At 47.0% G+C, this 13,352-nt stretch overlaps 6 protein-coding genes across 6 annotated transcripts; 3 read left to right on the plus strand and 3 right to left on the minus strand.

Moving 5' to 3' along the window:
- Nucleotides 1-699: 699 nt before the first annotated feature.
- ONS95_012799 (uncharacterized protein) lies at nucleotides 700-2,182 on the minus strand (the record flags this gene model as incomplete). Its single annotated transcript, XM_058506416.1, has 2 exons — nucleotides 700-1,496; nucleotides 1,552-2,182. The coding sequence occupies 2 exons, from the start codon at nucleotides 2,180-2,182 to the stop codon at nucleotides 700-702; spliced, it is 1,428 nt and encodes a 475-aa protein (XP_058357143.1).
- A 921-nt stretch (nucleotides 2,183-3,103) lies between these two features.
- Nucleotides 3,104-3,559, plus strand: ONS95_012800 (uncharacterized protein; the record flags this gene model as incomplete). The annotated part of the gene is made up of 2 exons (XM_058506417.1): nucleotides 3,104-3,465; nucleotides 3,515-3,559. The coding sequence occupies exons 1-2, from the start codon at nucleotides 3,235-3,237 to the stop codon at nucleotides 3,557-3,559; spliced, it is 276 nt and encodes a 91-aa protein (XP_058357144.1). The 5' UTR covers nucleotides 3,104-3,234.
- A 1,325-nt stretch (nucleotides 3,560-4,884) lies between these two features.
- On the plus strand, nucleotides 4,885-5,435 carry ONS95_012801 (uncharacterized protein; the record flags this gene model as incomplete). Its single annotated transcript, XM_058506418.1, has 2 exons — nucleotides 4,885-5,336; nucleotides 5,399-5,435. 2 exons carry the CDS (start codon nucleotides 4,885-4,887, stop codon nucleotides 5,433-5,435), a joined length of 489 nt encoding a protein of 162 aa, XP_058357145.1.
- Nucleotides 5,436-8,316: 2,881 nt separating this feature from the next.
- On the minus strand, nucleotides 8,317-8,938 carry ONS95_012802 (uncharacterized protein; the record flags this gene model as incomplete). Its single annotated transcript, XM_058506419.1, has 3 exons — nucleotides 8,317-8,345; nucleotides 8,393-8,642; nucleotides 8,693-8,938. The coding sequence occupies 3 exons, from the start codon at nucleotides 8,936-8,938 to the stop codon at nucleotides 8,317-8,319; spliced, it is 525 nt and encodes a 174-aa protein (XP_058357146.1).
- Nucleotides 8,939-9,978: 1,040 nt separating this feature from the next.
- On the plus strand, nucleotides 9,979-11,043 carry ONS95_012803 (uncharacterized protein; the record flags this gene model as incomplete). Its single annotated transcript, XM_058506420.1, has 3 exons — nucleotides 9,979-10,473; nucleotides 10,517-10,691; nucleotides 10,739-11,043. The coding sequence occupies 3 exons, from the start codon at nucleotides 9,979-9,981 to the stop codon at nucleotides 11,041-11,043; spliced, it is 975 nt and encodes a 324-aa protein (XP_058357147.1).
- A 266-nt stretch (nucleotides 11,044-11,309) lies between these two features.
- Nucleotides 11,310-13,159, minus strand: ONS95_012804 (uncharacterized protein; the record flags this gene model as incomplete). Its single annotated transcript, XM_058506421.1, has 5 exons — nucleotides 11,310-11,648; nucleotides 11,696-12,028; nucleotides 12,071-12,227; nucleotides 12,280-12,792; nucleotides 12,870-13,159. 5 exons carry the CDS (start codon nucleotides 13,157-13,159, stop codon nucleotides 11,310-11,312), a joined length of 1,632 nt encoding a protein of 543 aa, XP_058357148.1.
- Nucleotides 13,160-13,352: the final 193 nt, after the last annotated feature.

Genomic DNA, 13,352 nt, shown 5'->3' on the forward strand with positions numbered 1-13,352 from the left:
CATGCTGAGCCAGCCTCTAAAACTCTGCGTTGGAGGAGTGCAGCCTATTAAATGGAGAATCAATGCAGGATACCCGCTTCGCTTGGTTTTCCGACGCAATATGGCCCCCAATGTCACCCTAGAGCTCATCAGCCCACTTCACACCATAGCGGGGAGCAAAGGATAGCTGTTGCGGACGTTTTCAAGAGAGTGACAATAGAGCATTTCATTTACTACTGTACTGTAATGGGTGCGTATGTGAAGATACGAAGACAGGCGTATGAACCCTACAGAACAGATAAAGGAACGAGTCCGAAAGACAAGGAACCCTGGCGGAGAGCAAAGCACTTTACATGCTGCTCGAGATCGTCGAGAAAATGCATTTTCCTGCAGGCACTATTGAATGCGCACGAAATGGAGACAGAAATAAATAGTTGGCAGGATGGGCTCATAGAGACCATAACAAGTGAGGTGTGGACTCAAGTGAGGGTGAAGCTCAGCAACCACTCGCGGAAAGCAGGATTCTTATCTACTTCTGGAGTTGAGAGCGACACAGATAAATGAAGGCGATTGAAACATTTCAGGGAAGGCTATTTGATAATACCGCCTTAGGCAAAAGGAAATCTGCTTATTTCAAAAGCCTGACTTTAGGCACCAATCGAATCCTATCAACTCCTGCACGACACTTGAATGTGAATCTAACTCTATTGTTTGCTCTTCTTATACCTCTTCTGCCTTCTCTGTCTTGACCTTCTCTGCTTTCACCTCCTCTTCCTCAGACTTCATTGCCTCATATGCTTCCTCGTATCCATGCAATTCAGCCATCTTTAATGCCACGAATGAGTCCACTTCTTCATGAGGAATTTCCACGTCACCGCTGCTCAATTTCGAAGTCTCTGCGACTTGAGTCCAAAGAAATTCATCGTCAAAGTCGAAGCTCTCCCGTATAAGCTCATGATACCAGAACTTCCCGTCCTCCATAGATTTCCTCATGAGACTTGAGAAACTCTCCTCCAGGGATAGATGCTGGATTTCCAACTCTGAAGCTCCTCCTACACAGAGCTTTGCATCACTTTTCGCAGACAAAAATCTTTTGGATTCTTCCTCTACCAAAATCCCATGGAATGTCTCAAACTTGGACTTAAATAAGTCCATGAAACCTGGTATTTCAGACCACCGACAAGGATTCCGAAGTAAGAGCCAGCGCGGGGGCGAGTACAACATTTGGTACGGAGCAGCATACGTCCACTCTAGGTCAATCCACCACAATTTGAGGTCGTCGTCCAGTATGAAATTAGAGGGTCGGAAGTCGTCGCAGAATAACGTGAAAACATCATTATGATCTTTGGAGATGTAGCTAGGGGTTATGGTCTGGAAAAGACGGCGGTTGGTATACTTGCGGCGTGCATCATCAGCGTCGTCAACACTGTTGCGTTGCTTCAATAGATGCTCAAGATTCTGCTGGCCGACGTGACTGAAAAAATCGCTCGTGCTTTCAAAGGGTGCCTTTAAATGGTCTCAGTGGTGTAAGAAACGCTTCGCAATTGGTAGTAAGAACTTGGATAGGCTTACCACCATTAATCACACCCCCTACTCGTGCTACCTCGTTCATCTTGAGAGTTAATGGTCTAGCCGTCACGGGATAGGAGCCTTCATTATCAGACGAAAGTGACCCAATCCGATCAAACTTATGCTCAGCAAGCTCAAGCAGGATATAGGCGACTTGTCGATACACGATTTCCTGGACCTTCTCGTCGATATCTGATCGCAATCCACTTCTCGGCTCATTTGGGTTTTCTTTCCACAGCTTATCCAGAGTTTTTCCTTTGATAAATTCTGTGATCACAAATGGGCCTAATCCTAAATCGTCCTCCATACCATACGCAATCAATTTCGGGGTGCGGATTTTTGTCTCTCTAAGAATGTACTTTTTCGGACCGAGCTCACGTCTGACTTGTTCCTTGAGGTACATAACTTTTCCAGGCATTGGAAAGCGTAACATCCATTGTACCCCATCTGCAAAGGCGAATCGGCAACAGAAGTTGAAAGATCCGCAATCTATGCTCTGCTGCCAACATGGTTGATCATCTCGGAACTTGGAGACGAACTTAGAGAGAGGGGCGTCTTGTAAGGAGTTGTAGAGATCGAACCATGCATCGCAAGACGCCTCGTGAGAGGCTTCTGTGATCTCGTCAAAGTCCATGAGGATGACGATTGATGCTGAAGGATATGGGTAGTAGAATGAAAGGTGAGTGACGCAGGGTTTTCTGTAGTCCTGTCCTTTCGTGCGTAGGACACAGCAGTCTATGGATGTATGTGGTTCTTGGTGCAGAGACAAGTAACGGAAGTGCCCTTATTATAAACACACACTAGACCCCCTTTGGATTGCTACCCAATTGCCTGAGGTATGACCACGTGATTAGGTAAGCATTGAGTAGCGGGATGGAATGAGGGTATTCATGCTTCTGTTAGCACTTCACCTCATCGATTTCGCATCGGACAATCAGCCAAAGCCCGATCACTCTTCGCCACCGTTCGTGGAGTCTGCCAACATAAAACCCACCCGCATTCTCCTTACCCAGTCTTTCCAGAGCCGCTACCTCGAGTGAACATGGACTCTCCGGCATCATCGCTGCATGCTGATGTGTTTGTCGCGTGAGCCACCCTAATCCCATATTTTAAAGGGAAAAGCAGGTTCCGCCCCACCGTGGGAGGTGCACTTTCCTAGTATAATAATCATATCACTGTTATAACTTACAAGATCTTGGTGACTGTCAACTAGCAGACAATTGATAGTGAAAGAAAGTTCTTGTCAGATGAGAGGTCATTTTTTCAGGAAAGTGCGTTGCAGCTCCGACAGTGGGGCGGAACCTAGTCAAGCCAATCTAATATCCCTTAGCCTTCAAGGAATACCTGTAAAAGATGTTATAACATGTTAGACCAAATCCGGGTCTCCCTCTTATTCGCGTTCCCTATAGCATCTTAGAGTTATCTCTATAGTACTACAGCCTTTTACGAACTAGTGGCCCTAAACTATTAAACTTAACGATATATCCCCGGATTTATTTCTACGATAGTATAACCAATTCACTAGTCCACGACATAGTGATTCAAATAATTATCACCCAAGTATAAACAAAACACAAACACACGCGTCCGTCCTCCACCTTGAGAACAGCAAGCTTCCAAGCATTTTGCAAATCCCAAACTTGCACCTAACCACAATTACTTTCCATCACATAGAGCTTATCCACCATGGGAAAGCCAGCACGACCAGTACGCGACTTCTCCGGCGCCGCCGACCAGTACATTGCCCTTGAGCGAGCTAAGGCTGCTACTACTAAGACCAAGAAAGCTGAGGACCTGGCTAAGGCCAAGGCCGCCGCTGAGGCCATGGCTGCCGCTGAGGCCGAGGCTGCAAAGGCTGCTCTAGAGTTAGCGGAGGAGACGGCATGTATTGCAAAGAGCGCGAGTAAAGGAGCAACAGTAAGCAGGAATCCTTTGTTCACATTACGCAATACTAATAGTTTTACAGTTGAGAGAGCCGTTGGGTCAAGTTAAGCATAAGGCTCCTGATTAACGATCGCTCGCAGATCTCTTAAATAGTGCCCGCCTGCCTCCTATACCAGTATCTCCCGTCTTCCAACTTGAGCTCTCTATAATAAGTCAAGAAATCTGCCAGGTATGATCTCCAAAAGGAAAGTCAGAACTCACATTGCCCCCGCCAATATCTTCATGGTGAATGATGACATTAACGTAGACGAGATATTGTTTCTGTTCAGATATCGCGTCTACTCCGCTATGAATATTATTGCCAGGCCCAGCATCCAGAGGAACCATCTTTTGTATTCTCCTGAGCGACAACTCCATCGCTGGGTGCGCAGAGTGCCTTGGAAGAATGATACCATAGGGTGCCGCGTCCGTTGTTGAAAGTACTGACTATGAAATTGTACTTAGACATCACTAAGAACAAGAGTTGTGGTCTCCATGTCTTTGTCGACAATCATGCTATTTGCTGTTTAATGAGGCGCAGAACAAAGACAGGGTGCAAAGTTATCAGCGAAACTCAACGGGAGGAAAACAGACTTCTGATGTTCTGTGTAGTAAGGAAGGAAAAACAAAAGACAAGTGCCCGAAGTCCTAGCGCCTACAGAACGACTGCACAGTCTTCCTTCACTTTCTTGGGTACTTTTGAAATCTCGATCGCCCGGTGAATCCTTTCAAGGCACTGTGGTTTTTGTGAACAATGCAAAACTTTGCAGCCCATTATGCTATGGCGTTCACAGCTATGGGGCCAGCAATTGCATTACCTGGACGGCCACATGCACATCTCCTGCAGGGGACGCAGCTTGAGCCAACAAGCTGCAAGAGCTCTTTGTCCAAGCAACAGTGCGATGCTTCTTCCGGTTAACCTTGGAGGTCGCTCGATGTTAGCAGGAACGATGAGGCCGACGCCGCTTAGTCAGACGCCGCCCGCCTTTAAGGCGAGGCCGTCATAGTAGATACGAATGCGAGCCTTTGACACTACACAGACTTGTACCCCTTTACACTCGAGCCACCCTCGGCCCACCAAACCTTTAAAGACGAGTTTCGATCTAAACTCAAGAACCTCCACCTCCACTTGCTATGAATTTTGCGATCAAATCGTCGCCGTCTACCTCAAAGAAACCAAAGAACAGACAGAATAGAGAAGGTTGGAGACAAAGAGGAGGTTCTTTCTCGTGGTGACTCGGGAATCGATTGTTCATTGAAGTCTGACTTCTTTGTTCATTCAAGTTTGATTTCGACTTGGAGCTGAGTATGACAGGGATCTACGTATCAAAATAGATGGATACTAAGGAGATTCTAGTTATAAAAGCTTGCGAAACTCCTATCTACGATACCAAAGTCAAAAGCCAAGTCAAGATGGTTCAGTCGTACCCGCACTCGTCTCAGGCTGCTGGCACTTCGATTCGTTTTATTAATGATGCGGACAAGCCCCTTTACGGCATTCGCAACAAGGAAATCATTGCAACAAACAACCCAACATGTCTTAGTGGTGAAGGACTTTCATCACACGAGGATGCTTCGACTTTTGCTGCTGCAAAGTACATCTCAGCTCACGCCGACCCGGTATTCACGAAGTTGTGGGAACAAGACTTAGGCAATGATGTCACCAATCTCATCTTAGCTGCTCTCCCTGATACCGAGCGGTGGACCCTAGCAGTGTTTCGCCTTGGCTTTGCTCGGAATTATTCAAATAATCCGATTGTAATCACTATTACTATTGGCGAGGAAGACTCTGCGGTGCACTCATCAATCCAAGAGCTGATCAGTGGTATTGCCGCATTGCCTAGTTTGCAGTCATATGATGAAAAGTAAGTACCCCATCATACGCCTATCCTCATTATAGTTCGATTGCTGATCCATTATTTACCAGAGTCTATGTTGATGTTTGCAGATCCGGTTCAGCATGAATCTTCACGTGTACAGGGGGCATCCGGTGCCATTGCTACCCAACAGCGAAGAGACAAAAGTCTCTGAGCAATATTAACTAAACATTTCTGGCCTCATCCTTCTCGAGGGCATAAACTGGTCACAGTACATCTTTTGCCTCCAACCTTTACTAATATTCGACTTGGCTTTTCTGAGGCTAATTATCTTGAGGCTACTTCGGCGTGCTAGTGATCATCATAACAAAGTTTTGTGCTGACAATCCCAGTGTAATTCGTTTCAGGGAACCGCTGGTACTGGAGCTATGTCTGGTTTTGATTGTCGTCACCAACTTCTCTGCTGTCGTATATGCTCCTCTTAAAGCTAGCGCCTATTATCAATTGTCTCCGGCTTGTGCCAATGCGAGATGTACAGGCTTACTCGATTCTCCTGTCATGTTTCCTCTACCTGAACTCAACGAGGACCTTTACGAATCTGATTGACTTTACATAGATTTGCTTTGACCTTTGCCTCTGAAACACACTTCTGGTTTAGAATAGATATCTTCCATGAAAAATAGAAAATTAAGCAATGTGCTCGTATCCGTGGTATTCACGGCATGCATATAAGCTCGCTCTCTCTTCTTCATTCGGATCTATATACAGCCGAGTACAAATCCCCAAGACTCTCTATTTACACTTGCATAAACCACTCCTCTATGGCATCAACACTTCTGGACCTACTTTGACGCTCGAACTGACCTTTGGCATTAAGCTGGCATATTATCACACTTGAACCAATATTTAACTTTGAACGGTTTGTTATGCCTGAAGAGACAGAGAGTGAACGAGGAGGCAAGTAGAACTAACCTCGGCTTAAGGTAGCATTAATAAATGAGACTTCCCGCTTCTGGATCAGGTGAACTGCACAGGGTATCTGCACGCGCCGGGGACAGATAGAAAACTAGGCGATAGTGAGCAAAGCCGCATGAACAGAGGGCTTATAGTTTGTGTTAGTACAGGCGATGGCGAAATCTCTGTGGGATATTGTCCCAAAATAGAGTGTAGGGACAGCATATTGTTAACGCAAGGACGTGTCTGGTGTTTTGGTAATGGGGATCTAGAAGCCGCAACGTTGACCCTTTCCTTAAGCTTCTCTGAGGTGGTAATTGTAAACCATGTAGATGGTGGATTCATGGGGACATGGGTACATGACAACTGGGAATATTGCGAGATATTAGTGTTTGGTGTTATTCGAAGAGAGTTGGCATGCTGCATGTCCAGGAGACTTTGATCTTGTCTCAAGCTAAGAGCTCGCTTCCATTTGTTTATGCTGGCGGATGAGTAATCGGACACGACATCACTAGCAGCGGTAATAATGCAGGTGCCGCGAAGATTGCTCCTCTCTTACGCATCACTGTCCTTGTTCATGCCATTGCGGCTGGTGTATGAATCTGAGCGTTGGGATGACATTCTCTGGGTAGGTGGGGAATCCGGCTGTGGTCGCTGGTGAGAATCAGCCTTTATGAGTGGACGACACTTCTGGATTAATTACAAACAAGAAGTTGTAAACAACAGCGTATGCAGCAATGTTTGCGCTATCTCCTCACTCAGGCTAGTAGTCGGGCAGTTAGATTTACGAGAATGCTAGGTGGAGATCGGATTTACAGCAGTGAGATTATGCATCTGTAGCACGGTTTCTATAACACGGCTATGTAAGCACAGCCTTCCTATCAAGTCTCGAGTAATCAGAACTTCTATATTGCAGTCCGTTACATTCGTTCTTTCTCAAAAATTGGTTCAGTGCAAGCACAGTCAACATGTCGGCGGGAGACTTCTGCTTGTCTACGTCTGAAATGATTACTCAATTTATGGGTATTACTGAACAGACAGAAAGCCAGAGAGGAATATAAAGGACAGAGAAGACGTCAATGGGTTATCAATTCTCGATCTCAACTCATCTTCTACCACATAAACATACACCAAACTCAAAATGCAGTTCTCATTCACTAAAGTCATTGCCACATCTATCCTCCTGTCCCCTCTTCATGCAGCAACGGTCTCCTTCTGGCCCAACTATGACTGCTCTGGGACGCCGAACATAGAGTATAATCTTGGCAACGTAGCTTCTAATAACTGCTATCCGCACAACTTTGTCGGATCCGTGAAGGTATCAAAGTCAGCGCCTGGCTGCTTTACTTGGATAGCGTATGGTGGAGACGGCAAGAATACTTGCTATGGGCAGAACGCGCTCTGGGGAATTCACACGCTGTGTACCAGGGATCAAGAGCCTGGGCAGTCAGGAGAATGCTTCAGCTATGCTGATTATCCGGCATTCACAAACTGGGGTTGGAGGCAGGTTTTCGACTGTCCGAGCCCTGCATGCAAAGAGGCTGAGCTCAATCGTACTCTGAGGTAGATTGTCCACCCCTTGATGTCGCTGTTTAGCGCTAATTCATCGTCAGTACGGAGTAAGTATTTGGATTCAATGAGGACAGTGGAAGTCATGAACGCCTTGTCGTTGGAATTCGCTCCACTGAATGTTATTTCGCTTCAACATGGGCATGGGTGTTGTTGTTGATATTGATGATAGTGTTGAGACTGCTGATGACCATGGTGACCATCAGCACAGGGATCAACATGTCGTGACGGAAATTATATATATGGCAAAGTCAATCTTTGAGCAGTCTGATTTCAAACTTATAAACGTAGTTTGATTAATGGATGCATGTTTCTGCCAAGAAGTTTCATGATCGTTCTCTGTAGTCAGCAGTAAAACTAGTTCATGCCTAATGATTTTTGAATTACACAATTTAGTCATGATCCGGGAGTATTTACTACTCGCAAAGAACCTTGGATTTGAATAGCAACTACGAACCCTACCACCCTCCAATACTGCAGCACATCAGCAGTCGGAGACATGTCCTCAAACGAGACTATACCCATCAACAGAAGCTATTCAAGCAATCAGCACAAATCCAAGACCACCAAAATGTACTCACAGTAAGTCGACGTTCCATTCACCACATATGCAGTCTCCACGCCAATGTACACCCCACTATTAATGAAACTATACTTAGAATCTCCCGTCTCAAAGACGTAAGTCGTCCTCCCCACAAAATTCACTTCCCACCCCGTCTGCTTGACCACAATCGAAGCAGGGGGAATCTCCGAGGTCTGAATCAAGTACTCAAGCTCGAGCTTATACGGGCCAGTTCCATTGGCAGTTTGGTAGTAATTGGCAACGCCGGACTTTCCAAATGTTACTTTTCATCACGAGCTAGGGATACGGAATCACTGACCACAACTTTACCGGCAACTCCTTCGTTCCACTTGGCACAGAAAGTCCCTCCAATGACCGGGAGATAGGTCCGGTGGGCGCTCCAGATGTCAATACCGACGTTGGTGCCGGCTCCTAGGGTGAGGTTGATAGTGAATTCATATTGTGGCTTCGGGGTGACTTTTGGGGATGGCTTGCAGATTGTTTCGGTTTCAGCACGCGAGGCCAGAATACCGACAAGAGAGAGAATCGAGGTTGGGAACTTCATTGTTGTGTGATAAAGATCGTTGCTGCTTCTACTCGGCTTGAGGTTAGGGCAGAAGTAGTATTTATCTGCTCATCCGACTTCAATTGCATCACACGTCAATAGCCTGTTCGTACAATCTTACACTGGATTGCAGAAAGTAACCATATCTAGTAACTCTTGGTGATCTACACTCCACATTAGTACGAATTGGGAATCTCTAAAGAGGCAAGAGACGGCGATCTTCCCATGTGGTAGTGCTTATTTTTCGCTTAGGGCTGACAATAAATACGAAGCAATGAGTAACCGGTCGCGCAAACGTTGAACATCACGTACAGATCCAGAGACTGAATAAACAGCCAGAAATCCTCCACCTAGGGGGAAAAAGTTCTTGCAATATCCAAAGTCAGCGATGGCCACGAGACTATCTGTACAGGCCTTGAGGCTGGAATGAAGATCACGAAATCTTGTGCACGTGGAATGGATCAGCAACCGGTAGAATCAGGCAGTCCAAATTCATCGGCCTTTTTATTTACCCCAGCCAAGCCCAAAGGACCATCAAATCCTAGTTTCCGTTCCGAAAGCCCATGGACTAGTACCAGGTGACGTCCTAATCCCCCCAGACTATCGGCGGCTCTCACGGTACACGCGACCGCACCCCACAACTCGCCTCCACAATCTAAAAGAAGATAAACGATCAAGCATCTCGTCTATCGTCAATACAGCAAACAGATCACGTCTCTCCCAGATCCGATAGTGGCTGGCACTCATCAAGCCACAGAAAGTACCTGTGTATTTACCCGGTCTAAGCTTTCCAGGTCGTCACACCAATTCCGGTAACCGAGACACCCCTGTTCGCCCTGCTCGCCAATGACAAAGCTGGGAAGTCCCCTCGCCTCGGTTATGCATATTGATCGTGTACACTCTATCTGTACATGCGAAGCGAGCTGGTAGATGACCTCGATGTTGATCTTGATCTTGATCTTCAGAAGATCTGGAGAAGATAAAAGTGAAGCAATTCCCATCGCTGCATCTTTCTAACCATTGCCAACAACACCTTTAAGATGATCCTCCCCGAAGGATACGTCGCCGGCTTCGTCTGCACGCTCGCAACATGTGACGTGAAACTCTGGGGCTTCATCCACTACCAGCCCTCCCTCGTCGGCAACATCCTCTTCCTCGTGTTGCTCGACCTGCTCGCGCTCGCACAACTCGTCCTCGGAATCAAATACAAGACTGGTCTAGTATGCGTCTCGATGCTTCTTGGTCTAGCGTGTGAATCTCTGGGTTACGTCGCGCGGATCCTGCTGCATTACGATCCGTTTAATCGGGCGTATTTCCTGTGGTACTTGATCACTCTGACACTTGGGCCGGTGTTTATTGCTGCGGCAATTTATTTGTGTCTTGGTCGCATTGTGATGGTGTATGGGGAGGGAATGAGTAGGATTCGGGCCAGGTCGTATACGGTGATATTTATGGCTTGTGACTTGATAAGTTTGGTAGTGCAGGCTGGTGGAGGTGGACTTGCTGCTTCGGTGCCGTTGTGGAATCAGAATCTGGTACTTCCTTTTACACCTTTGTTGAATTTGACTGACTGGGAAGATTGATATCGGTACCAACATTCTTGTTGCAGGTTTATCATTCCAGGTTGCGAGCTTGTTTGCTTTCCTGGTCTGCAGTGCCGACTTTCTTCTTCGCGTAAGGAAGCGCAAGGATGAACGGAAGGTTGAGAATGCAGACTTGTACAACGACAGAAAGTTCAAGTTGTTCTTGGTCTGTAAGTCATCATGCCCAAATTTTCTACATGGTCGCTGAAATGGACAGCTCTCGCGTTCGCAACCCTCTGCCTCTTTGTCCGAACCGTCTTCCGATCAGTCGAATTGAGTGAAGGCTTCTCCGGTCGCCTAGCCAACAGCGAAGTACAATTCATGGTCTTGGATGGAGTGATGGTCATTCTCGCCAGTACAGCTTTAACTGTGATGCATCCTGGGTTTGCATTTGGAAACAAGTGGGCAGTTGGAAAATTCAAGTTCAGGAAAGAGAAGACTGTCGAGGAAGATGGCCCAACAGAGACCGGAGAGAAAACTGGACCATCGGTCATAGAGTCTCCAGTCACCGAACTTAGATGAGACATTATTTCATTTGTTGGCGCTGATGGGTATTAGCCCGGAGATGAAAGAGTTTTTCTAGAGATACTTACATAGATTTTTGGTTCTTAATCATATTCCTGGTCATTTGAATGCCCTGATTTATATCCCAGCTTCGTCAACAATATTGATGCGTTTTCTCTCCCATATTCTGCTGGCTATGCTCGATGTGCTCGTTTACCGGTAATTCCACTTCTGGAGTATGTGTCTCCTCAAATTACAACGCACTCGAATCCCGCTATCGAAGCTCATATCTTCTTCTCTTGAACGGTCTCTGGATCCTGCTCCTTTTCCATCCCACCACCAACCACTGCCACCACTTCGGCACTCTCCTCCATGTGCCCCTGCGTACCAATACTAAACCATGGAACAAAGAGTAATGCCGCTGCCGAAACACCAACACCAAACCAGAAGACCATCTTGTACGGTCGGAAGGCAGTCTGCAAAGCAGCATGGCCATCACTCTGGGCACTGTAGATACTCGAGGAAATACCAAGTCCAACTGCAGAGCATATTTTCATCACTGTGTTGAAAATCCCACCCGCAACAGATTGCTGAGCTGGCGGAAGCGAGGACATTACGTACATCTGTAAACAATCAGCTAAGACTCTCGTATAGGAACAGGAAGACTCACATTAGCGACATTGAACTCCAAATCAGCTCCAATAACAGATAGAAGCAATGAAGGAAATATGAAAGCCCAGTAGGAGCTATCCACTTCCATGGTCGCCAAGAGAAGTGATGACCCAAGGTATGCGAGAGCACCGATGCCAGTCAAAATTTTGTTGTTGATTTTATGAAGTACCAGACCCGCAATGATGTTGACGGCAATTCCGCCGATTGCCATGGGAAGAAGATGGATTGCAACTTTCAAGGACGAAAAGCCGAGAACGTTCTGCAGGAACAGTGAGAGCCAAAATGCACTCATGTTGAAAGACAGGAATCCGAGAAGGACGACGACGTTTATCTGATGGTCAGCTGGATTACCCAGTTGGATCTGGTGACTTACAAGAGAGAAGTTCTTGTCCCTCCAAACGTGAAGAGGCATGAGCGGATACTTGTAGAAAGCCTCCCAGCCAACAAACCCCACCATGAGAACAACACCAAGCACCAGCAGTGCAATGACATATCCGGTGCTCCATCCCTTCGGAGCATCACCAGCAATCCTAACACTTGTCAGCTTCCTTCATACTCTCTCCGGAGAGAAGATGATCTCACGTCAAACTCGAACAAAACAATGCAATCCCAGTAATGCTCAACCCCACCCCCAACAAATCAAACTTCTTCAACACACTCCACTCCACCTTCTCCGTCATCCCCTCCTGCGTCCTCGGCACCGTCCAAATAGCCGCCACAAAGAACCCCGCATACACAATCGCCAGAAGATAAAAGCTCGCCCTCCAATTAAACACACTCGCAACCACCCCAGAGAGCACACTGCCCATGACAAAACCCACGGGATTCCCCGCACTAAAACACGCAAAAGCGTAGTTCTTCCTCTTACAGGGCACTTCGTAAGCCGCACCGAGAATCCCGACTGCGGGGGGAACGGCGGCAGCGCTGAAGAGGCCGAGGAGCCCGCAGAGGACGTCCATGTACATTGCGTTTGTGGCGAAGCCGGTGGTGAGGCTGGCGAGGGAGAAGGCGCCCATGGAGGTGAGGAGGAGGGAGCGGCGGCCGAAGGTGTCTGCTACTTTTGCGAAGAAGAGGAGGAAGGCTCCAGAGCTGAGGCTGGATGGTTGGGAAGTTGTAAGTATATTCTTTTGAATCATAGTGAGTAGAAGGAGGAGGAGGATGGAAGAACTTACGAGGAAGAGGCAGTGATCCACGTGATTTGCGCACTACTCATATTGAGATCTCGTCCAATGGGAGCAGTAATCACTGTACAGATCCCATAGAGAAAGGACGACATGCCAATAGACATCGTTGCTGTTAAAACGAAGAGGCATTCCTGGATAGTAGACTTGAAGCATGCTGGGCGATCGCCTAAATTCGAAGGTTGGGAGGCCTGAGGTGGCTCGATTGAAGACTTGATATCTGGTGGTTCAATATTGGCTGCCATGATTCCTTGTTCTCCCCCTTCTCCATTCTTGTCCATGGCTTAGTGTTGTGCCGTTGTGAGGAAGTGAAGATATCAAAAGATATATCTACGCAGCCTAGAGGAAAAACGGTGTGGGTTTATTCCGTATCCGTACTTACCTAGCTTAAGCTTACCCAATCCCGCGTCAAGCCTGCATGCTGTGGTAGAAGTGGGGTCGGCCCGGCTCCCACGAGCTAGATACCCGTTCCGG

This window comes from Cadophora gregata, assembly GCF_030347475.1.
Source record: "Cadophora gregata isolate MNR1 chromosome Unknown scaffold_7, whole genome shotgun sequence".
Taxonomy (NCBI): Eukaryota; Fungi; Ascomycota; class Leotiomycetes; order Helotiales; family Ploettnerulaceae; genus Cadophora; species Cadophora gregata.